Source organism: Patella vulgata, chromosome 9 (genome assembly GCF_932274485.2).
Source record: "Patella vulgata chromosome 9, xgPatVulg1.2, whole genome shotgun sequence".
In the NCBI taxonomy this organism is placed as follows: Eukaryota; Metazoa; Mollusca; class Gastropoda; family Patellidae; genus Patella; species Patella vulgata.
In genome coordinates this window covers 24,916,386-24,941,776 of record NC_065887.2, presented here as the reverse complement: position 1 = coordinate 24,941,776, position 25,391 = coordinate 24,916,386, and the positions used below count along the sequence as shown (strand labels likewise).

General features: G+C 32.1%; 1 protein-coding gene across 1 annotated transcript in view; it reads right to left on the bottom strand.

Annotated features, from left to right (window-relative positions):
• LOC126831518 (titin) overlaps positions 1-25,391 on the bottom strand; it is a 354,899-nt gene that overhangs the window by 116,247 nt on the left and 213,261 nt on the right. The window contains exons 164-197 of the mRNA XM_056103456.1: positions 21,929-22,195; positions 21,447-21,713; positions 20,972-21,238; positions 20,488-20,754; positions 19,261-19,524; positions 18,842-19,111; positions 18,367-18,654; positions 17,890-18,183; positions 17,419-17,721; positions 16,914-17,219; positions 16,649-16,763; positions 16,300-16,472; positions 15,543-15,830; positions 15,016-15,318; positions 14,550-14,852; positions 14,102-14,407; positions 13,761-13,872; positions 13,367-13,539; positions 12,868-13,155; positions 11,896-12,201; positions 9,241-9,543; positions 8,805-9,104; positions 8,016-8,321; positions 7,494-7,799; positions 6,769-7,377; positions 6,211-6,516; positions 4,577-5,185; positions 4,065-4,370; positions 3,498-3,800; positions 2,921-3,226; positions 2,491-2,796; positions 1,913-2,215; positions 1,443-1,748; positions 997-1,302 (exon numbers count right to left, since the gene is read on the bottom strand). Of these exons, the coding sequence (XP_055959431.1) occupies positions 997-1,302; positions 1,443-1,748; positions 1,913-2,215; positions 2,491-2,796; positions 2,921-3,226; positions 3,498-3,800; positions 4,065-4,370; positions 4,577-5,185; positions 6,211-6,516; positions 6,769-7,377; positions 7,494-7,799; positions 8,016-8,321; positions 8,805-9,104; positions 9,241-9,543; positions 11,896-12,201; positions 12,868-13,155; positions 13,367-13,539; positions 13,761-13,872; positions 14,102-14,407; positions 14,550-14,852; positions 15,016-15,318; positions 15,543-15,830; positions 16,300-16,472; positions 16,649-16,763; positions 16,914-17,219; positions 17,419-17,721; positions 17,890-18,183; positions 18,367-18,654; positions 18,842-19,111; positions 19,261-19,524; positions 20,488-20,754; positions 20,972-21,238; positions 21,447-21,713; positions 21,929-22,195 (10,035 nt within the window). The remainder of the gene's footprint in view (positions 1-996; positions 1,303-1,442; positions 1,749-1,912; positions 2,216-2,490; positions 2,797-2,920; positions 3,227-3,497; positions 3,801-4,064; positions 4,371-4,576; positions 5,186-6,210; positions 6,517-6,768; positions 7,378-7,493; positions 7,800-8,015; positions 8,322-8,804; positions 9,105-9,240; positions 9,544-11,895; positions 12,202-12,867; positions 13,156-13,366; positions 13,540-13,760; positions 13,873-14,101; positions 14,408-14,549; positions 14,853-15,015; positions 15,319-15,542; positions 15,831-16,299; positions 16,473-16,648; positions 16,764-16,913; positions 17,220-17,418; positions 17,722-17,889; positions 18,184-18,366; positions 18,655-18,841; positions 19,112-19,260; positions 19,525-20,487; positions 20,755-20,971; positions 21,239-21,446; positions 21,714-21,928; positions 22,196-25,391) is intronic.

Here is a 25,391-nt window from a genome sequence, read left to right as displayed (position 1 = left end):
CAGAGAACTCATCTACATCTTCCTGAAGTTAACAGGAACATTTATAAGACACTAAAGACTTCTCCATCGCATGGACATAAATACTGTGCATGAATTTCAAGTCAATCGGAATATAATTTTATCCTCTAAAGTTTCCACAAGATTTTTCTTAGTGATCAAAAGACATAACTCTTGATTGTTTTAAAGTGTCCATAAGATTTGTCAAAGTGGTCAAGGCCAATAACTCTTAACAGAAATTATCGTAAATTGTTGAGAATCCATAGGCCATAACTTTAGCTTCAGGGCATCCACAAGTGGTCAAGGGCCATCTAAATGTAGGCATAATTCAAGGACAATATTGGTGTCAGCCACTATCAAATATGTGATTGAACTAGTTAAACACGTTCATATAATTTTAACTCAGAGATAGATCATTGCTAAGATAGATTTGAAGAAACGAACATTTGAAGAAACAGAAAGACCATATACATTCCCTTTTTTTATTCATTCCATTTATTCATGGTAATGCACGTCCTTTTTCTATTTTTTTAGTGTTCTCTTATATAGTGACAGTCAGTTCTTTTTATAAATTGTCAGATATCCTCTCACAGTCTCATACAACAACTTTTGGTCTTCAAAGGAATTATCTGTGAGCAGAAATTCTTCTGTGTATCTGTTATCGTTCATTACTTCAGTCAGTTATATAGTCACCTCCGTTTCTTCAAATCTTCCTAATGCATCTATCGTAGCAATGAGCTCTGTGTTAAAATTATATTTTGAACGTGTTTAACCAGTCCTATCACATATGTGATAATGGCTGACAATAATATTGTCCTTTAAACCATGTATCAAGTGCATAGAGAAATGTTATCATTTAGCACAATTTTTTTTCTGTTAGGCTTAGTAATTTAATGTAAATAATATGTAAGCAAAATAACTCTGCATTACTATTTCTTCATGGTGACATTTAATATAATACATTTGAAACATTGTACATGCCATTATATATAGGCTTACCCAGTACTCTCTGTGGTTTAACAGTGTCCTTTGATTCTAAAGGAACACTAGATCCTTCTTCATTAAGAGCAATAACTCTGAATAAGTATTCTGTTCCTTCCGTTAAATCTTCAGCCTTGAAGGATGTAGTATCAGGGCTAACATTACCCACTTTCATCCATGTAGATCTGCGTGTGTCACGATATTCCAGTTTATAACCGGTAATGGGTTTACCACCATCATTTTCTGAAGGTTTCCAGGTTATGACAGCAGAATTATGTGTAATTTCTGAGAACTCTAGAGGACCAACTGGTTTGCTAGGGGGATCTGAACCAAATATATAAAAAAAGTTTTCATTTTTAACTTAATTTTCATGATAATAAATATTACTGTTGATTTCTTACTCATTATATTCCTTTTCAGTAAAATTATGTAAAACATACATAAAAGAATTAAAATAAACTTACCAAATGGACTCTTCGGTTTGATTGTATCAATGGTTTCCAATGGTTCACTGACTCCTAGTTTATTTTCAGCAGACACTCGGAAGTGATATTCTGTTCCTTCAACAAGGTTCTGGAACTTATACTGAGTTTTTGTGTCTTTGGTTTTATCCACTCGTGTCCATGTTGGACGTTTTGCCTCTTTCTTTTCCAGAATATAGCCTGTGATTGGAGAACCACCATCATCTGAAGGCTCTTTCCATTCTATCACCACAGAATTACGTTCAATCTCCACAGCTTTGATTGGTCCAACAGGTTTGCTTGGTGTTGCTGAAATTTAACATTCAACATATAAAAAACTGGAAGTTGGATATTTGAGTTTATTTCATTTTCTTGAAAAAAATTTAAATATAAATTTATGGATTAAACAATGCAAGATCTATATGATCATTTTCTTAATGTTATTTACTGTAGACTATCAATATGTAACTTACTTTCAGCTTTCTTTGGTGTCACAGGCTTATTGGTTTCAATGGGTTCACCAAAACCAACATCATTCTTAGCAGTAACAGCAAACAAATAACTAGTCCCTTCTTTCAAATCTGTGACTTTGAACTGTGTGTCATAACCCTTGACCTCATCAACCCTAACCCACTTGTCTGATTTGATATCACATTTCTCAATTTTATAACCAGTAACCTTAGATCCTCCATCTTCTGCTGGTGGTTTCCAATCCAGAAGGACAAAATCTTGGCCAACTTTGGTTACTTTGAGTTGCTTAGGGGATTCAGGTGGATCTGTAATGGCAAAAACAAATTATGTTTTAGCTTAAAACATTCAGTGCTTTGATTGAAATATTAGTCCTGTTGTTATACTGGAAAGGGGGGAAATTGTAAGTGGTGTCCACAGAGCTCTAGAATGGGTTTCTTTACCCAAGTTACACACAGGCTTTGACTTTAAATGTGTGATGTAGGCTAATTCCTATATTATTTGTAGGGTATTATGTAGATCTAATAACTTTCAGCATCAGTGGAGTAACATACCAGTTAGTGAATTTAAAAAAAAAACTTACTGATTTTCTTCTTTGGTTCAGCTGTCTCTCTAGATTCAAGAGGTGGACTTTGGCCTTCATCATTAACAGCTATGATACGGAAATTGTATTCAGTACCAACTTTAAGATCAGGTACTGTATATTTAGTTGTATTGCCATCCACACTACCAACTTTAGACCAAGCCGATTTAGTGGCTGTTTTACTCTCAATGATGTAATGTTTAAGGGGAATTCCACCATCTGATTCTGGAGCTTTCCATTTAAGATCAGCTGATTTATCTGTGACATTATCGATGACGAGGGGTCCTGTTGGTTTGGATGGTTTATCTGGAAAAAATTTTAAAAACCTCAGAAGGTAATCATATGATTGTATAGACAAAACATTCTTCAAGTTAATAGGATAAAAAGTTTATAATTAATTTTATGCAGATTAGAAAATGAAGTTTCTTACCAAATTCACCCTTTGCCTTGATAGGTTTGTCAGTTTCCAGAGGTTCACTGAGACCAATTTTATTTTCGGCAGACACCTTGAAGTAATATTCTGTGTCTTCAATCAGGTTTGTAGCCTTGTAGATTGTTTTATCAGCACCAATCTTATCTACTTTATTCCATGTACTCTTCTTTGCATCACGTTTCTCTATAACATAGCCAGTTAGTGGTGTACCTCCATCATCAGAAGGTTCTTTCCATTCTAGAGTAATTGAAGTTTTGTCTACTTCTATTGCCTTGATTGGAGCTGTTGGTTTACTTGGTGGACCTAATGAATAAAATCAAATTGTAAAAATCAAATATTGACGCTACATGAATGACATTATACCATCTGTATCAAGCCTGATGAAATAAGGCTTAAGGGGAAGTATTTCACAGCCGAAAAATTCCTATTGGTTTATCAATTTTGAATGTGACATGGGTATTTGAAATTATAATATACTAGATTTGAAAACAAGTCATAAATAAACTCATTCTTACTGAACTGTCTGCTAACATAAACATTGACTAATAAATATTAACTTCTATAAAATGATTACCTTCTTTTCGTTTAGGTTTGACTGCTTTATCGGTCTCAATAGGTTCGCCAAAACCAATTTCATTTTTAGCAGATACAGCAAAAAAGTAACCAGTTCCTTCTTTCAAACCAGTGACCTTAAACTGTGTGTCAAAAGCCTTGACTTCATCAACTTTAACCCACTTCTCTGATTTTTCTTCACAGATCTCAATTTTGTAGCCTGTAACCTTTGACCCACCATTGTCTGCAGGTGGTTTCCAGTCCAACATAACAAAATCATCTCCGACTTTGGTCACCTTCAACTGCTTTGGAGATTCGGGAGCAACTGTAAGCCAAAATGTATGTGCATGTTTAATGATTATAACACCAATAGTTCTATAGTTGTTTACATTCTTGAAAGATATTCAATAGCTTTGTCATCTATCTATTTATTTAAACCTTCAGAAACCAAAACATAAATTTGCATATAAAAGAAAAAAGTCACAAAATAAAATCTGAATACTAGCTAAAGGGGTCATTTTAATTTCTAATCATACAATTTGTTTATGTCAATTACTTATTCTATAAAAAACAAAATCTTATTATTCACCTATTTTCTTCTTTGGTTCAGCTGTCTCCTTTGATTCAAGAGCTGGACTTTGGCCTTCATCATTAACAGCTATGATACGGAAATAGTATTCAGTACCAACTTTAAGATCAGGTACAGTATATTTAGTTGTATTGCCATCCACACTACCAACTTTAGACCAGGATGTTTTAGTGGCTGTTTTACTCTCAATGATGTAATTTTTAAGAGGTAGACCACCATCTGATTCTGGAGATTTCCATTCAAGATCTGCAGATTTGTCTGTGACATTATCAATGACAAGGGGTCCAGTTGGTTTTGATGGTTTATCTGGAAATAATATAAGAATAAGGAAATACAGTGATTGGTTTTGAATTTAATTTCATTCGACATTAATATGACTTTTTATTTGTAGAATCGTTATTCATTGATAGGATATGCGAAAAGATTGTATATGAGAGATAAATCTTGTTTAAATTAGGCTACACTATATGACCAAAGCCAACAAAAGGAGTAAATGTATTTTTGTTACTTACCAAATCCACTAGTGGGTTTAACACTGCTTTCAGTTTCTAGTGGTTCACTCTGACCATGTTTGTTTACAGCAATAACTTGGAAATAATATTCTGTTCCTTCGATAAGATTTAGAACCTTATACTCAGTTTTATCAGCTGGTATCTTATCAATCTTGGTAAATGATGACCGTTTGGCATCTCTTCTTTCAATGATGTAATCTGTTATTTGAGATCCACCATCATCAGTTGGAGGCTTCCATACTAAAGTTACTGATGTTCTTTCAATATCTTTAGCCATAAGTGGTCCAACCGGTTTCTGTGGAGGACCTTCTGCTCTTCTTGGTATGACAGCTGAAGGTGTTTCTGCTGGTTCACCGAAACCAACTTCATTTCCAGCAGAAACAGCAAAATGATAATCCAAGTTTTCTTTGAGATCAGTGACTTTATACATCGTGTCAAAAGCTTTGACGTCAGCTATTTTCACCCATTTATCAGATTTTCCTTCACTTTTCTCAATTTTATAGCCTTTTATTTTAGATCCACCATCTTCAACTGGTGCCTTCCATTCCAAAATAGTGTAATCTTGTCCTACTTTAGATGGTTTAACTTGTTGTGGTGGACCAGGTGGTGCTAAAATGAAAAGAATGTTATATGACACTAATCATGCAACTGAATCATAACTTAAAATGAATGAATGTTACAGGATTTAACGTTACAACTAGGAAATTGTTTTGCTGTGGCTTTTATATATTTAAATAGAATTCTAACACTTATAAGGTATTAATATTTCATTATTTTTCTCCCAAAATGAATGAAAATTTCTGCCAACTGGAATATTTTATCTGCGACAGTAAACGAAATTGAACTATCAAAATATTTATTTCTCTTCGAAAAGAACTGTTGGCCATCAAATAATCACCAACTGAATTAATCATTAGGAGAGAGAGAAAAATGGGGTTAACATCCACTTGCCACAAACTAGGTCATTTCGGGAATAACGTATGGTTCAATTTTATTTCAATAATTGGCTTGCACATAGGGGTCTTTAGCAGTGAGAGGAAACCAGCGGGAGAAAACACACAAGGTTGGACAGGCGACCCTAATCCTTGTCATGTACAACCGGGGAATGAAACCATGCCAGTTGACTCAATGACAGATCTTATGCTACAACCATTCGGCCATCCAACCCCCCTTAATCATTAGGAGTAAATAATGACTGGAGATAGGCTTTATATATATCATTGGCAACCATCAATCAACTAATCATTAATGATTAGTGTTATTCATTGACACAATCCAGATTATCAGGCAATTGATTAATTTATAGTATGCTGCCACATGATTGACACTCAGTGTAATGGTTAATCTAGGATAAATACAATTAGAAGTTTAAGATTTTTTCCGCAAGTTCTCAAAAAGAACCGGCAGTATTGCAAAACATTACTGCCAAAATTATCGGCAAAATCAAATTTTAATCGCCACTTTCATATTTTTATCTCAAATTGTGACTTTGGTGAACGACAGCGTAAGCCCTGGATATGCTTCAGTTAATGGTTCTAGTCATTATTGCTGCTGTCTGTTGATACAGCTACCATATACTCCTAATGAAAAATGTTTATACGCAAAGTTTCATTGTTACTTAAAGCTTAACTTACTGATTTTCTTTTTTGGTTCAGCTGTCTCCTTTGATTCAAGAGCTGGACTTTGGCCTTCATCATTAACAGCTATGATACGGAAATAGTATTCAGTACCAACTTTAAGATCAGGTACAGTATATTTAGTTGTATTACCATCCACACTACCAACTTTAGACCAGGCTGATTTAGTAGCTGTTTTACTCTCAATGATGTAATTTTTAAGAGGAAGCCCACCATCTGATTCTGGAGCTTTCCATTCAAGATCAGCTGATTTATCTGTGACATTATCAATGACAAGAGGTCCAGTTGGTTTTGATGGTTTATCTGTAAATTACAAAGAAATAACATAATCACATACTTTTTTTTCTTAAATTTCTTTTCCTAAAATTTAAATTCACCCTGAAGTGGGCATGTATTAAAAAACAATTCACCATAGTTTCATTGCAACAAGGACTTGTGTCCACTAGCCACAAAGTCATCCTATCTATGCAATTTTATTTCTGATTTTACAAGTCAATTTAACAGCAAAACTTGGCTCTTCTACAAATTTTATTGAAAAGTTTTTTCCCCACTTACCAAATCCACTAGTTGGCTTGATACTGCTTTCCATCTCTAGTGGTTCACTGTTACCATGTTTATTTACAGCAATAACTTGAAAGTAATATTCTGTTCCTTCGATAAGATTCAGAGCCTTATACTCAGTTTTGTCAGCTGGTATCTTATCAATTTTGGTATATGATGTACGCTTGGCATCTCTTCTTTCAATGATGTAATCGGTTATTGGAGATCCACCATCATCAGTTGGAGGCTTCCATACCAAAGTTGCTGAAGTTCTTTCAATATCTTTAGCTGTAAGTGGACCAACTGGTTTCTGTGGAGGACCTTCTGCTCTCTTTGGTATGATAGCTGAAGATGTCTCTTCAGGTTCACCAAAACCAACTTCATTTCCAGCTGAGACAGCAAAACAATACTCCACATTTTCTTTGAGATCAGTAATTTTATATTGGGTATCAAAAGCTTTGACTTCAGCTACTTTCACCCATTTATCAGAATTGGCTTCACTTTTCTCAATCTTATAACCCTTTATTTTTGATCCACCATCTTCAACTGGGGCTTTCCATTCCAAAATAGCATAATCTTGACCTACTTTAGATGGTTTAACTTGTCGTGGAGGACCAGGTGGTACTGAAAATTGAGCAAATGAAAACAAATGTGTATTTAAGCTATACTATACTTTTAACACCTGAGCTAATTCTTTCACTGAACTAAATTTATTTTATGAGATTGACCAATAAACTTACATATTTTCTTAACAGGTTTTGCTGTATCCTTTGATTCCAAAGGCTCACTCTGTCCTTCAGCATTAACAGCTATAACACGGAAATAATATTCATTTCCTTCCTTCAAATCTGGTACTGTGTATTTTGTGGTATTTCCATCAACACGACCAACCTTTGTCCAAGTGGATCTACCAGTTGGTTTGACTTCTATCATATAGGCAGTTAGTGGAGAACCTCCATCTGTTTCTGGGGCCTTCCATTCCAGATCGGCTGAATTACTAGTGACATTGCTGATTTGTAAGGGTCCTACTGGTTTTGAAGGTTTATCTATTCAAACAAAAAGTTAATTTGATCAAAAAAACTTCACTTTAATATGAAAGAAAGAAATTGAATATAATGTACACTGAACACTAATTAGATAACTGGCCTTGATCTACAGAACGTAAGTTAGACCACTCACTCACCCAACCGTCTCATTATAAAAGAAAGTTGAAGAAAGATAAAAATGATGTTGAGATATCTGAATCAAGACAATACACATACCAAATGGACTCTTGGCTAAAGTAGACTTCTCTGTTTCCAGGGGTTCACTTTGTCCTACTTTATTTTCAGCAATAACTCTGAAGTAGTAGGCAGTATTTTCTGTTAGACCAGGAATATTGTGTTCTGTTGTATCAGCAGCAACTTTACCAACTTTAGACCAACTGTTTCTCTTTGTATCTTTCTTTTCAATAATATATCCAGTAACTGGAGAGCCACCATCTTTTTCTGGTGGTTGCCATTTAATTGTAACATTATCACGTTGTACACCTGTTACTTCAAGGGGACCAACTGGTGCTGATGGAGCAACTAAAACAAATACATACACCAATTTTATTTTTTGGTAACTCAATGCCACTTTATTTTATTGTAACAAAAATTCAATTTGCCTTTATTTGATAATACAGTTTTGTCAGTGGTGTTCAGAGACAAAACTATCAATTAATTGCAGCGATATAAGTCATTATAAGTCATTTAGCTTTCAGTTTAAAAATTGTACACTTTGTGTAATAGAGATAATGGCAGAATATGTCATTCCAAGTGTTTAGATTTTTGATAATAGGGTGAGTGTAAGATAATTTGAAATAGGATGTCATGAATTTTCTATTTTAAATAAGATATAGTGAAAGTGATAATGTCTGTTTAACAGATCGTGTCAACAGCTTACATTGGTCATTTTTTAAGATTAACATTACAATTAATTAATTGTTGATGAGGGAATTTGAGATGACATCCATCCTATTATTATTCTTATTATTATGAAGGGATAATTAAAAAAGACAATAAAATTACCTAATTTTCTTTGTGGTGTCACTGAATCAGAGATAAGATAATCTCCAGTACCAACTTCATTAATGGCAGCTACACGGAATTTATATTTGGTTCCTTCTTTCAGCTTTTTGGCATCATAAGTAGTAGTTTTACCATCTACTGTGTCAAGAGGTGTCCATGTTTTATCATCATCACTGATTTCAATGGTGTAATTCTTTATCTTTGAGCCACCATCTTTCTTTGGTGCAGACCATGAGAGTTTGACAGAGTCTTCTAAAACTTTATCAAACTTGATTGGACCTATTGGTTTACCAGGTACTTCTGCAAATTAGAAAACATCATAGTAATTATTATTTTGTGTGATCATCAAAAACAAAAAACAACAATAATTTACAGTTGGCCTCAAATACAGAATTAGAGAATCTCCTGATTTTCATCTATTTTGAAGAGGACATACCTGCTGGTTTTGTTGGAATAACCTCATCTGATTCTAATGGTTCTCCTTGACCTTCAGCATTAATGGCACTGACACGGAAGATGTAAGCAGTATTTTCAATCAACTTGGTGCATTTGTATGTTAAAGTCTTTTCATCAATACTAATAACTTTTGTCCAAGATGTTTTTCGCTTGTCTTTCTTCTCAATGACATAGCCAGTTAATGGAGAACCACCATCTGATTCTGGGGGTGACCAAGTTAATACAGCACTGTCTTCTTTAATATCTGATACAGCAATAGGTCCAATAGGTTTAGATGGTTTACCTAAATTGTGAAGAAAAATAAATGTCACTTTTGTTTCAAAATTAAAGATTGTGCAAACTTTTATCTATATTTTTATATTGCAAATACATCATTTTCTCAAATGTTAAAATGTAAGTTGATATCTAATCCATATAACTAAATTTCTCTTCAATGTAAATTATCTATAATATATAAAGCTAGGTTATGACCAAAACATTAAATACTTACCATTATTAGCATATACAAGAATCTCTTCAATTATTACTAATTACTTGAATCGTGCAACATTAAAATAAACGCGATAAACAAAATCAAAACTGTCACGCCAACACTAAAACAACTGCAAGATGCTAAATGAATAAAATCAAATGACAAAACATACAAATAATATTAATTTATGGTTTAATAAAATTGGGGCCTCTAAGAATTCGTCCTGTTTTCAGTACAGTAGAACCTTGTTCCATAATTAACAATGGCAAAGCTTGATATATTATCCAAACAATTGAAGTTTATGTATTGTTTAATGGTCGAGAGCGAGACATTAAGTAATATATTGTAACAACAAGAGGACCGTCAGGTCCGAGTGTTTTTACAATATATTACGCAATGTCTCAGCTCGAGACCATTAAACATCTTAAAATACAGACACTCCGCACGTGCGTTTACAGTGAAATACGTCACTCGAGTCTAATATTTGACAAGGTACGATTGGCAAGTTGCCCGTACGATTATTTGAAATAATGGTACGCCAACATCAAAGGGTGACGTCACATCTGTATTTTAAATACAAATATAGTAGTCTAATATCATGTTAGGCATGGCTTGTCAAGCAAACTGTACCAACATATCTAAAAAAAAGCAACAAGGTTCTATTTCTGCATCTGATATCAATGGTGGAGTATGAAAATAAAACAAAAACATAAAAGTACATACACACTAGCATAAAAAAAATCACATGCACACAACAAATAAATAAATCATTAATCACTTTGATATAAAACAATTTATTTCAGACAACTAAAGCCTAATGGGTATAATTATGATTGCATTTGTAAATAAAAAAAAGTCATGCATTAACACCAATACCCCAAAATGTAATTACACAATAAAATAATAAAATGATAAAATAGATTATTAAGTTTTGATATGTATCAAAATTTAAAATATTTGGTATTTCTTCAACTGATATGTAAATTATGGAGATAGTTTAGTTTAGACTATAAGTTATATCTTATGCTGACAAAACTATGTTTATACTGTTTAAAGGTTAATTATAGATATATTTCCTGATAAAAAAAGGTTGATTTAATTCAGTAACAATGAGTATAAAAACCAACTAATAAGAATATTTGACATTTAAAAATCAATTTCCATTTAATTACAATAATATAATTTTGATTCAGCCCTAATACTTAATAAATTTTACTACATATAAGTGTTCTAATACTGTCTTATGGGCCATTTTATATATTATTAGTATTAAATACTAATACCTATTGCTTTACTTAGATTAAATTCTTAAAATGTAACAAATTTTACATAAAATATCAGAACGAGTTATTGCAATTGTGAAATTTGATTTTTATATTGCAAACAGTAAATGCATTGTCTTATTGCCGAAGAAATAAACATAAAAAGTATCTATACAAAACTTGCTCTTTTTGATTTCTGCCTATCTATATTTAGCGTATTCAGTATTTGATCAATATCGCTAAGAACAAAAATAAAATGTAATAAATATGAAACACAAATGCTTTTGTCTCAAAAGTTTAAATATTTCAAATTTTATTAACTTCTTCTAGACTTATCAAACTTAACATGGAGATCACAGAGTTACAAGTTTGTCATGTTAAATGTATAAATAAAAATATATAACTATATGTAAATATATAATAAAGGTAGATAAAATCTCTTTTTGTTAAAATCTACAACTACTTAACGTTAATAACACTATATTTAATTAACAAAATATTAATAAAAAATATATCATCTATAAGGAAACATGTACTGTAACATCAATTATTAAGATCTTTATTGTGTCTGACTGGCTACTATGTACAAATTGATCTCTATTTTTATGTATTTTTAAAACCATATTATTTACCGATATGAAAACACAACCATTCTTGAAATTTTTGTAAGTTTACAAAAAATAAATCTTTTGAAATAAAAGATGTGTTTTAGTTTCTATAAAATAATCTAAAAATATCATGATGTCATTTCACACAATACAACAGTCATTTAATGTAAAAAAATTTAAAAAATTAAAAAACTACAACTATTTAACTAAAAATGAAATTAGAAATGGTTTATCACACTCCAAGCATTTCACAACATCAAAATGTCAGTTTACACCATGCCTTTTTAACCTACCAAATGGACTCTTGGGTATAACTGGTGAATCCATGGCCAGAGGCTCTGATATTCCAACTTCATTTTCAGCAGATACACGGAAGAAATATTCCATACCTTCTGTTAACCCTGTTGGGGTGAAAGTCAGTTTGTCTCCTTTCACACTACCAGCTTTAGTCCACATGTTACGTTTGGCCTCTTTACGTTCAATGATGTAAGTTTTAATATCTGCACCACCGTCATCTTTTGGTGGTTTCCATGTCAAAGTGACAGAGTTACGTTGTATATCATCAGTTGTGATTGGTCCTTCAGGTTGGCCTGGTACATCTGTAACACCAATATTCAATATTTTAAAGGATGTAAATTGTAAAGACAATCCAAAATATAATATAGAGTTTAAGAGCATTAATATACAAATATACTTTTAACTAAAACCAAAATCAGTAAATTCTACATGTAACTTAAGTTATGGCTATATGAAGTTTACATTTTTGCAGCTGAGATAAATAAAATAATAATAATAATTCTGATCTCTTTTCAGAGCTAGCTCGTTCATTGTGGCTTAACTGTATCAAGTTCTGTGTTCAAGTGAAAGGCTTACAATACGAATATAGTTTTCATTGCTGAAATAGGAATCATGTTTGCTATGGCAGCACGTTCCATGTGACAATAACATGAGATCATCTTATCTTGTCACATATATTGGTAGAATGTATGGCATACGATCATTGCCAGATATGATTAATATCAATGTACACTGTAGATGGGAAAGTTTACACTATGGGGTATATACATCATGAGGAGTTTACAGTGTTTTTATTAAATTAGTTTTTTTTCTTTATTCAGAAGTCCTTAATTCAATTACAATGTAGTAAAATGCAACATTCATTTTGATTCTGAGATATATTTGTGAACCATCAGACTAGTTGCCCATTTAAGAATCCCATCACATTAAAAAAAGATTATTATGTTGATTATTAACCATCAACTTACCAATAATCTCTACATCAAATTTAGCAGTGATTTCTCCAGCATCATTTTCCGCTTTCAAGATATAAAGACCATCGTCTTCCTTTAGTATTTTCTTAATAGCGAGTGAAGTTGTAGTGTCCTTAATATCCACTGTCATACGTCCTGATGTCTTTAATGGTTTATCATCTTTCACCCACAACAATCTTGGTGTTGGGATACCAGAAACCTTTACTGGTACCTTCAAGTTGGCACCAGCTTGTAAGGTAATCACATCCCTGAACTTGTTGTCAAATTCAAGATATGGGGGAGCTACAAAAAAATTTTAGATTCCAAGTTATGATTATATCCCAAGGCCAAAAATTCTATTTGTTGGTATTCTATTTGTTATTCATCATTATATTTGTTCATTTTCAATGCTTAAATTTAAACTAATCTGATTTCACAATTAATATAATTTCTAAAACACCATTAAAATACAGAGCACTGAATTTGCACAAACAAAAACAAGAAATATATTTACCTTGTATTTCTAGCGAACCAGAGGTGTTGACAGTCCCTAGATCATTGCTAGCTTCTACCATATAGCTTCCACCATCTTTCTCTGTGACATCAGTTATTGTCAATGTTGCAGTGTTACCATCATATAACATCTCATGACGTTTATCTTCATTCACTTCTCTTTGATCTTTAATCCTGTTATATATGAAACATGTAGCAATCAGGAATAATGCTAATTCTGTATATCGGCTATTTAAAAATCATTGCGTGACAAGGTGACATTTTAAAAATCACTGCATGGCAAGACAACAATTTTTAGTTTGATGTCAAACTAGTTACAATTTTTGACATGTAATTAAAGAAATCGAATATTAAGCTATTAACCCTCAAAACGTTTTTAAAAAGTTCCAACTTACCATTTAATAGTTGGCACTGGTTCACCATTGATTTTACATTCCAGTATTACTGTTTCATTAGCCATTACAGTTAAATCTGGTAATCCTTCCAATACAGTTGGTGCTTCTCCAACTAAAAAAACCAAATACCCCGGTAGATATAACATCAGTTAACAATATGATAAAAATAAATATTACAAAAAGTTTGAAGAATGTTTAAAAAATGATGATGATACGTTTTCCTTTCTTTAATTTTTTTTTTCATATTAGTGTTATTAAACACTAATATGCCAACAACATAATTCTTTTTTATGAAAATGTTCTCTGGTTGCTTTTACTAAAACAAAGTATAAGAAACTAACTGATTGGATCTTTGGCAATTGTTGGCTGAGATGGTTGTGATGGTGGTGATAATCCAGCTTTGTTTTCAGCTAAAATACGGAACTCGTATTGTGTTCCCTCAACTAGATCTTTAACTACAAGGTTGGGTTCAGGTACTTTAATATTTTGGCTGTAGACAACCCATCTGACTGCACCTTTAAGCCTCATCTCAATCACATAGTTAAATACTGGACTTCCGCCATCTTTCTCTGGGGCTACCCATTTCAATGTCATGGATTCTTTTGTTACATCAATAATTTCTGGTCGACCTGGGGCATCAGGTTTATCTGAAGAAAAATAGTAAATATATAAATTACCAACACTGCTACAGATTGTGTTCAAAGATATATTTATAGAAAAGTAAACAAGATGATTAGGAATTTGGGATTTCGAGTTTTAAAAGATACAGATAATGTATATTCTGCTTACCAAATGGATCCTTGGCTTTGATTGGACCAACGGCATCAGTAGCTTTACCAGCTCCTGCAGTGTTTTCGGCAGTACATCTGAATTCATACTCGTCATTTTCTACAAGATCAGTGACAGTATAGATGGTGTCACGGACAGGGCTCTTATTGCATTTCATCCATCTAGGACTGGAACGAGTTTTCTTTTCAATGAGATAACCTGTCACAGGACTTCCACCATCATTTTCAGGTGGTACCCAAGTCAATGTTACTGAAGATCTGGTGACTTCTGTTGGTTGGAACTTTCTGGGTGCACTAGGTACATCTGCGATTCAAAAAGATCAAAGTTGTAGTCAAGCTGTATAGACATTTACAAAAAGAACAGGTTTTTCTTCTACTTGTACTTGAATTACCATTTTTCTACATTTTTACAAAGTTTGATAAGCTAACAAATAAAATGTACATATAACTATATAAGCATCACTTACCAAATGGACTCTTGGCTACAATTCCTTCAAATATTTCAGCAGGTTCACTGGCACCAATTTCGTTTTCAGCAGAAACTCTGAAATAGTATTCTGTACCTTCAAGAAGTTTTAATACAGTGTATGTGTTGGTGGCACCATCTACAGTGTGAACTGGCATCCAAGTATTGCGCTTGGCATCACGTTTCTCAATAACATATCCAGTAATATCACATCCACCTATGTTTGCAGGAGGTTCCCAGGAGAAAGCAATGGAATCCTTCTGTACTTCTATCGGGTGGAGATTGCTTGGTTTGGATGGTTTGTCTGAAAATATTTTTAAAATCCATTTCAATAACCTAAATACATGTACATGGTTCTTTGTTTTATGCTATGTTCATTGACAAGAAGGTATTATTTTGTTCCATTTACATATCATGGTTTTATACAAAAAATTGAGATCTTTGTATTATGTAATGAAATCATGTTATAGTAAAACTCTTCTTTATTCAGAAGATATGAAAACTCTAGAAACCATAAAAATATCTTACCTTTGACAATAACTTCAAAATCTGCTTCAGCTTTGCCTACAACATTTTCAGCAGTTATATGATAGACACCGCAATCATCCAACATAGCATTCTTGATGGTGACTGTAGAATATACGTCTGTAGTATCAATATTTACACGTTGTGATTTCTCTAATGGTTTGTCACCTAACATCCATTTTATGGTAGGTAATGGAATACCACTGGTGTTGACTTGTATGATAATTGTGGATCCAGCTTTGACCTTTTGAGCACTTTTTAATTTGTTGTCATATTCAAGTGCAGGTGGTGCTGGAAAATTAATTAATTTTTTTATTAAAGATGATATGTTATTCTACTAGTCAAAACAGTACACATATTTTACAGAAAAAAAAATATGAATAAAAATAAAAGTAACGCATATATTTAAAGGCACAATATTCATGAATTTAAGGCATTTATTCATAAATATATTAAAACCGATCAGTTCTAGCCTAGGTAATAGAGATCCAAACTTTACATTACATTACTTTCTGCTCTTTTCACACACCATCTTTATTGTCTTAGACATTTCTATCCATGCACAATGTGGTCAAGATGGTATCTAACCTAGGTTTTTTGTTTTAATTGTCTAAATTACTATTTATAGGACACTGCTCAGACCCAATTTTTAGCAAATTTAAATATGGAAAATATTTATTTATTTTCTAGAACATTGTGACTTTAATTAAGAAATATACTAATTACCGATAATATGAATAACATTATGTTATGAACTTACTGTGAACAGCTAGGCTTCCTTCGGTCTGAACTTTACCCAATGGGTTAAAAATTTCACATTTATATTTGCCAGCATCAGAAGGTTCTGTCTGGTGAATCACTAATGATGCTACTTCATCTTCGTAACTCATTTCATATTTAGATGATTTATGGATTTCTTTAGATGCCTTGAACCTGTGGTACAAAGAATGAATGATTACTATAAACAGACAAGACATAATGCTACTACCAGTATATGGGGTATTAAAATTAAAATCTCAGTTTTAATTCTAGACAACTAATTCTTTCATATCAACACATAATCCAACATTATATTTGCACAAACTAAGGTTATCTCAAGGATAACATACCATTTAATTTCTGACTCTGGTTCTCCAACATCAACATCACATTCCAATATTGCATCCTTAGGAGCTATAACAGTAGCATCTAATAATGGTTCTATGATGACTGGTGGTGTACCAACTGAAATACAAAGACCAGATTACTACTGAATTTATTTCTTTAATATCAGAAGACAACAAAAATTTATTTTAAACAATTCAATGTAATAATTATTGATTTTAATTTATATTTTTGAGAAGCAACACAACAGTAGAATTATGGTATACATACCAATAGGCTCTATGACTTTAACTGGTTTGGTATGTTCAGATGGTTCTCCAGCACCTGCCTTGTTTTCAGCAGCAACACGGAATTCATACTCAGAATTTTCTCGTAGACCTATCACACTGAAGGTGGTATCAGGAACAACAACACCCTCATTAGCCTTGGTCCAATTGTAGGATCCTTTTGGTCTATATTCTACAACATAGTTTGTAATTGGACTACCTCCATCGGATTCTGGTGGAGACCATTTCAGAGCTGCTGATTTCTTGTCTGTTCCGGTAACTTCAGGTACAGCAGGACGACCTGGCACAGCTATAAATAATGAACAACACATAAAGTTAACTACAATTTTGATAAAAAATGGAAGGAAGACCTTTGTATGTAATGAACATGGAACCAGATTATGAACAGTTTACAGCTTTGAAAAACATTCTGTCAATATCACTGTCCTACCAAATACACTACATTCCTTTCTTTACATTTAAAAAATTGTAATTATAGCAAAACTTACTCCATGGATCTTTTGTCTTGATTTCTTCTGATGGTTCTCCTGGTTTGGATGGTCCAGCAAGATTTACAGCAATAACTCGGAACTGGTATACATTGTCTTCAATCAGATCTGTTACATGGTAGGTAAGATCTGTCACAGGTTCCTTGGTAACTTGTACAAATCTTGGACTGAATCCAGACATCTTTTCTATCATGTAGCCTGTTACAGGAGATCCACCATCATTAGTAGGTGGTGTCCATGTCAGATTTACTGAATCTTTTCGGACATCAGATACAGTTGGTTTTGATGGAGCATCAGGTACAACTGTAGAAAAAAATATATCCATAATTTAAATATTAAAAAATCAAATTAATTGCCAAAGGAATGAATTATCAAAAAATGTAATCTTTATTTGATGTTCAAAATCATACTTTTTGTTTTCAGATCTGTAAATTTAATTCTATGCAGTTACAGTTCTATTTTAAAACTTACCAAACATGTGTTTGGCTGTGATTTTCTCAGATTCTGTAGGTTCACTCTTTCCAATTTCACTCTTAGCATATACTCGGAAAACATATTGAGCATCTTTGACCAATCCTTTAACTGGTAGTTCGAGATTAGAAGTTTCACCCAATTCATTCCAGGCTCGTCTAATAGCTTCACGTTTCTCCACAATGTATGATGTAACCGGTTTGCCTCCTTCATCTGCTGGTGGTTCCCAGTGTAACACAGCAGATTCTATAGTAATATCTGATACTGTCACATTCTGTGGTGGTGTTGGTTTGTCTAAATAAGAGAAAATAGTCAGATATAAGATATTAATATTAATTAAATCTTACAACTTGAATGACTATTAAACATGAAATTATTGTGCTCAATGGAAGTAAGAATGAATAAATGAATTTAAGGTTTTGGCCTATAGTAACTTTCATCCATTTCATAAAGAAAGAAATATAGATTATTACTTACCAAGGACAACAAGCTTGATATCAATGGTAGCTTTGCCATTAGAGTTCTCCATAATAACAGTGTAACTTCCAGTATCTGAACGTTTAACATGACTCAGTCTAATGGTAGTCATATTATAGATGGTTTCTGACTCCACACGTTTTTTATCTGGAAGATCTCCACCATTAAACTGCCAGCTGATTTTAGGTTGTGGATTACCTGAGAATGGGATCTCAAAGGCTGTCGACTGACCAATATTGAGGTAGACAATTTCTTCATATTTCTTGTCGATAAAGATCTTGGGTGGGGCTAGAAAATATAATACAATTCATGATTTAAATAATTTATTCTAATTTGAGTTTTACATAAGAGGTTATTTTATCTACCCTGTAGTGTCAACATATTTTCGGCATAAATATTGTAGCAGAGTATGTTTATCATTACTCTCAAAGAAATTTCTCAAAGTAACACATATTAAAATAAAATAAAATCTCACCTTCAATAAATAGAGCTGCTTCTGATTTTTTACTCTTGGCAACAATTTTATAATTTCCTTCATCTTTACCCTCTATCTCATGTACTATTAGTTTATGTTCACAACCATCAACAATTATCTCATGTTTATCACCTGGTAATAATGGTGTCTCATTATGGAACCACACAACAGCTACATCAGGTTTGCTAAGTTCACAATCAAACACAGCATCACATGGTATGTCCTTGACATCTACATTTTCAAGATTACGAACAAATTCAATGAATTCTTCTGCAAAAAAAAAAAAATCATTTATTTATTTTCAAATCAAAACTAAATTGACAGTAACACAATACTACTAAATTTGAATGTCAAATAGAATATTTATACTACTACTGTATCTCTAGTCATATACATACTGGTTACACCAATTAACTAACCTTCAACTTTAACCGTAGCTTTGGATGTTTTGTCTCCAACCTTGACAGAGTATTCAGCTGCATCTTCTCCCTCCGCTTCATCAATTGTCAAACGATGGAGAGTTCCATCTCCAACAATCTTGAATCTGCCTTCAGCTGAAACTTTGTTACCATCCTTATACCAAGTAGCTTCACAGGGTTTGGATACCACACACTCCAAAAAGATCTCTTGACCTTCTGTAACTTGTATATCTGCCAATTGTTTCTCAATCTCTACTGGAGCTTCTGTAACACAAATTGCCACTTAATTACCATTACTGAACCCTTTGTTTCTCAGAAATTGTATATATCATCAACTGATCAAACATTTACAAATAAAATTAATTTACAGATAAACTATTACTTAAAAGGTAGAAAGAATCTACCTTTTACAGTGACCCTTCCTGATGTCATCCTATCCTTGATGATACATATGTAAACTGCTTCATCATCAGTTGTGGACTTGTCAACGGTTAATGTATAAACACAACCCTTAACACTTATGTGGACATATTATGATTCTTTTATATCCTTGTTCTTATTTTGAGCTGATACCAGATTTGCTAACTTTACAGCAGTGATTCTCAACCAGTGTGCCACGGCACACAGGTGTGCGGCAAGATCTTCCTAAGTGTGCCCTAAAATTTTGAACTCACACTGAGAAAATTTCTCACTAAAGAAGCCAGCTATTTGATTGATGAAATTTGAAACACTGCAATAAAGTAAGTTCACAGTGTTTTCTTCTTTATTTAGTTTGAGTCATTCTGTGTGTCTATTACTAGTCTGTGTCTACAGTTGTATGCCGTCTATGACTTGTAATGTTTTTATTTTGAAAAATTCAAATATTTTTCATATATATTTAGCCAGGTGTGCCGCTATTTTTTTCATGTGTTCCAAAGTGTGACGTTGGCAAAAAAAATTTTTGAGAACCACTGCTTTACAGAATAAGACAACAGACTATTTTTCTGGTACCTCAGAGGTTTAGTGTTAATGGGAAGTTAAATGTAAATTGATTTATGAACCATTTACATTTAATTCTGACTGCCATATTGCACTAACGTTTTGGTGTTATAAAATAAAAGTTAGAATTAAAGGTTAAAATTATATATTAACTATATATTTTTTTAAAGGTAATTGTCAGTAATCTGATAATATTAAATTAGAGTTGTTAATAGTGCAGTATATGGTATTTGTGAGATATGTTAATACCTTTGATTTTAAGATTAGCAGTGCTCTTTTTATCCTCGATTTCAATGGTGTAAGCTCCAGCATCTTCAGTAGATGTCTTATCAAGGATAAGACTGAACACAGCACCATCTACTTTCATTTTGTAACCATCGGCAACAGTTAATTCTTTGCCTGCCTTAAGCCATTTTGCTTTGCTACCAGCCCGTGAAACTTCACATTTGAATGTAACAGTTTCATTTTCTGTGGCCTGAATGTCTTTCAGGGGCTTGACAATCTCTATGGTCAATTCTAAAAGTTACAGATGTTAGTATAGAATTAGATTAAATTTGGTCCATGTGTGGACCAACAGACAAAAAATAGTTGTTTTATCAAAAATTGAGTTCAATAAAATTAATTCCCCACATTTACACTTCTAATCGTCCTTCACTGATTGTAAGTTGTTCATGCATAATATAATGTTATGATTAGCTTAGTAGAATAACATAAAAAGATAAAATATATTTACCTTCAACACGAACTTCTGCCTTAGATTCCTTGTCTTCCACAAAAATCTTATAAACACCCTCATCTTCTACTACGGATTTAGAGATGATCAGTTTATGAACAGCAAGCTCTGAAACAATTTTAATTCGTTGACTAGCTTTGATCTCATTACCCTCAAGTAACCAGCGTGCCTTTTTATTTGGTTTATTAACTTCACATTCTAAGGTTATATTCTTATTTTCTGCAACTTTGACATCTGTTAATGGTCTGATGAATTCCACTGGTAATTCTGAAAATACAGAATTGATGTAAACTTACTCTAATTGATCAATAATCTTTTTCTCCAAACTTTGTTAATTGTGCATTAATTGTTGGTTAGAATTGTTAGAAATATTAAAACCAGTATTAATGTACTTATATTTATTAGCTTGATTAATATGTTTTATTGTTATAATAGTTTGTTATAAAAATGATAACAGTCAAATGCAAGTATTAACCTATAACTGTAAGTTTAGCAGATGTTGATTTGTCTTTCACTTTCAGACTGATTTCACCAGTGTGATCAACAGTTGTTTTATCAATTTTCAGTGAATGTTTCATGCCATCAGCTTTTATGGTATAACCATCTTTGGATTTTACTTCCTTTCCTTTGTGGTACCATTTTACACTGAGTCCAGTTTTGGAAAGTTCACATTCAAATAAGACTGATTCATTTTCGTTGACAGTGAGGTCTTTAAGTGGAGTACTGAATTCTAATGGCAATTCTACAAATTGTAGATAATATAATAAGTTAGTATCATAAAGCTCATTCTACAAATTGTAGAAAATAGAATGTGTTAATATGATAAATAATAATAAAATAAAATATTAAAAATTAGTTTGTTAGACATGCAGATAATTAATATAAATGATTAAAAATAAATTATTTTGATTTTCTAAAATTAAAATTTTTTGCATCAAAATATCATAAGGTTAGTACCAGTAACAGTTAGTTTGGCTTCACTTTTAACTTCAGCAAATTTAACCATAAATTTGCCAGTGTGATCTATTGTTGCACTTTCAATTGTTATTGAATGCTTTTTATCTTCACTTTTGATAACAAATCCATCTTTAGCCTTAACCTCTTTATTTTTGTGTAGCCATTTTGGTGTTAATCCTGATTTGTTAACTTCACATTCAAAGGTAACTGTCTGTGATTCTGTGATTGTGATGTCTTTTAATGGTACTGTTATTGCCACAGGAATTTCTATTGAAATACAATATTTTATACTAAAAATCTGTATGTGTCTAAAATCATTCCAAATCAAATACTAAGGTAGCTTTCAATTTAATTCTAATAATAAATTCAATCCTGACTTAAAGGAGTTAAACCTTTTTGATTCAGGTTGAATGAGGTTGATCTGAAGTGCTGTTTCCTTTTGTAATGATAAAATTTTCATTTCCAAAGATTATGTTGATTTGTTTACTAATATTAATTTGGTTTTTGGCTTAAACTGTCAAGTTTTTAACATATGTCAGTTTATCTCAATATTGCTACTATGTAAGTATGGACCTAAAGTTTTTAATGTAGACAGATATACAATTCAACACATTGAAGTAATTAAATCGACACTTTTATTAACTACCTAAATCAAAGGGTCTAGTCATTTTAAAGAGAATAGTACTGAAAATGTCAAAAGTATGAGATTTTTATATAGTATTAGCATATATTTGTATTATTAAAATATGGATACAATGCTTTTAATCAAATGTACCTTTCACAGTTAGTTTAGCTTTAGATTCAACAGTATCAAATTTGACAGAAAATTTCCCGCTAGCTGAAACTGGTACATCTCTTAGCTCAAGCGTATGTTTGTTGCCATCAACTTTAATGATGTAATCATCTTTTTCCTGGACTTCTTTATCTTGGTGATACCATTTAGCGTCAACATTTGGTTTAGATACTTCGCATGTAAATATGGCAGTTTCAAATTCTTGAATTTTAAGATCTTTAAGTGGAGTTACAATTTTCAAAGAGGTTTCTAAAAAGAATATAGTTAGTCAGTGTTAAATATTAGTATATTAATATGAACATTTTTAAATATAGACCAAAATCTTTCATACTGAACACATCATATATCAATCTTCAAATAAATAAATTTCATTTTAGAGGAAGCAATGATTATGTTACTAGATCCTGTGATAATAATAAACCTAGTATTAGATCCTCAACCATATAAGATATAAGCAAAATGCAAGTATTAACCTATAACAGTTAGTTTAGCAGATGTAGATTTGTCTTTCACTTTCAGACTGATTTCACCAGTGTGATCAACAGTTGTTTTATCAATTTTCAGAGAATGTTTCATGCCAACGGCTTTTATGGTATAACCATCTTTGGACTTTACTTCCTTTTCTTTATGATACCATTTCACAGTGAGTCCAGTTTTAGAAAGTTCGCATTCAAATAAGGCCGATTCTTTTTCATTGACAGTGAGGTCTTTCAGCGGTTTGTTGATTTCTAGGGATTGTTCTAAAAATTGTAGAAAATATGTTAGTAAGCTAAATGTTTGATAAAAAAAAACAGTTAAAGTTAGTTTATTAATTGTGTTAGAAATAATATTCCAATTTATTTCATTCAGAGTATTTTGTTAAAAAGATGAAATTTTAAAATATTTAGTGTCAATGTTAAAAAGATTAGTACCAGTAACTGTGAGCTTAGCAGAGGTAGATTTATCTTTCACTTTCAGACTGATTTCACCAGTGTGATCAACAGTTGTTTTATCAATTTTCAGTGAATGTTTTGTGCCATCGGCTTTTATGGTATAACCATCTTTGGATTTTACTTCCTTTTCTTTATGATACCATTTCACAGTGAGTCCAGTTTTAGAAAGTTCACATTCAAATAAGGCCGATTCCTCTTCGTTGACAGTGAGGTCTTTCAGCGGTTTACTGAATTCTAAGGGAAGTTCTACAATTTGTAAATAATAAGTGTTAGTGTGCTAATAGATATGTAATAACTAGTTTGTTAATTCTGTTAGAAATCTAATTCAAAATCATTTTTATGAAAATATTGTAAACATTATTGCAAATATAAAGACTCTGAAAATGCTAAAAAAAAGGATTAGTACCAGTAACTGTGAGTTTAGCCGAGGTAGTTTTGTCTTTTACTTTCAGACTGATTTCACCAGTGTGATCAACAGTTGTTTTATCAATTTTCAGTGAATGTTTCATGCCATCAGCTTTTATGGTATAACAGTCTCTGGATTTTACTTCCTTTTCTTTATGATACCATTTCACAGTGAGTCCAGTTTTAGAAAGTTCACATTCAAATAAGGCTGATTCATTTTCGTTGACAGTGAGGTCTTTCAGTGGTTTGTTGAATTCTAAGGGAAGTTCTACAAATTGTAGATAATAAGTGTTAGTGTGCTAATAATTAATTGGAAAAACATATAGTAAAAATTAGTTAGGTAATTCTGTTAGAAATTTTTATGAGAATATTAAATACATTATTTCAAATACAAAGACTGAAAATATTACAAAATGCTAAAAAATGATTAGTACCAGTAACTGTAAGTTTGGCTGAGGTTGATTTATCTTTCACTTTAAGGCTGATTTCACCAGTGTGATCAACAGTTGTTTTATCAATTTTCAGTGAATGTTTTGTGCCATCGGCTTTTATGGTATAACCATCTTTGGATTTTACTTCCTTTTCCTTATGATACCATTTCACAGTGAGTCCAGTTTTAGAAAGTTCACATTCAAATAAGGCCGATTCCTTTTCGTTGACAGTGAGGTCTTTCAGTGGTTTACTGAATTCTAAGGGAAGTTCTACAAATTGTAGATAATAAGTGTTAGTGTGCTAATAGATATGTAATAATTAGTTTGTTAATTCTGTTAGAAATCTAATTCAAAATCATTTTTATGAAATATTGAAAACATTATTGCAAAAAACATTATTGCAAATATAAAGACTCTGAAAATGCTAAAAAAAAAAGGATTAGTACCAGTAACTGTGAGTTTAGCCGAGGTAGTTTTGTCTTTTACTTTCAGACTGATTTCACCAGTGTGATCAACAGTTGTTTTATCAATTTTCAGTGAATGTTTTGTGCCGTCAGCTTTTATGGTATAACAGTCTCTCGACTTTACTTCCTTTTCTTTATGATACCATTTCACAGTGAGTCCAGTTTTAGAAAGTTCACATTCAAATAAGGCTGATTCCTTTTCGTTGACAGTGAGGTCTTTCAGTGGTTTGTTGAATTCTAAGGGAAGTTCTACAAATTGTAGATAATAAGTGTTAGTGTGCTAATAATTAAGTGGAAAAACATATAGTAAAAATTAGTTAGGTAATTCTGTTAGAAATTTTTATGAGAATATTAAATACATTATTTCAAATACAAAGATTGAAAATATTACAAAATGCTAAAAAATGATTAGTACCAGTAACTGTAAGTTTGGCTGAG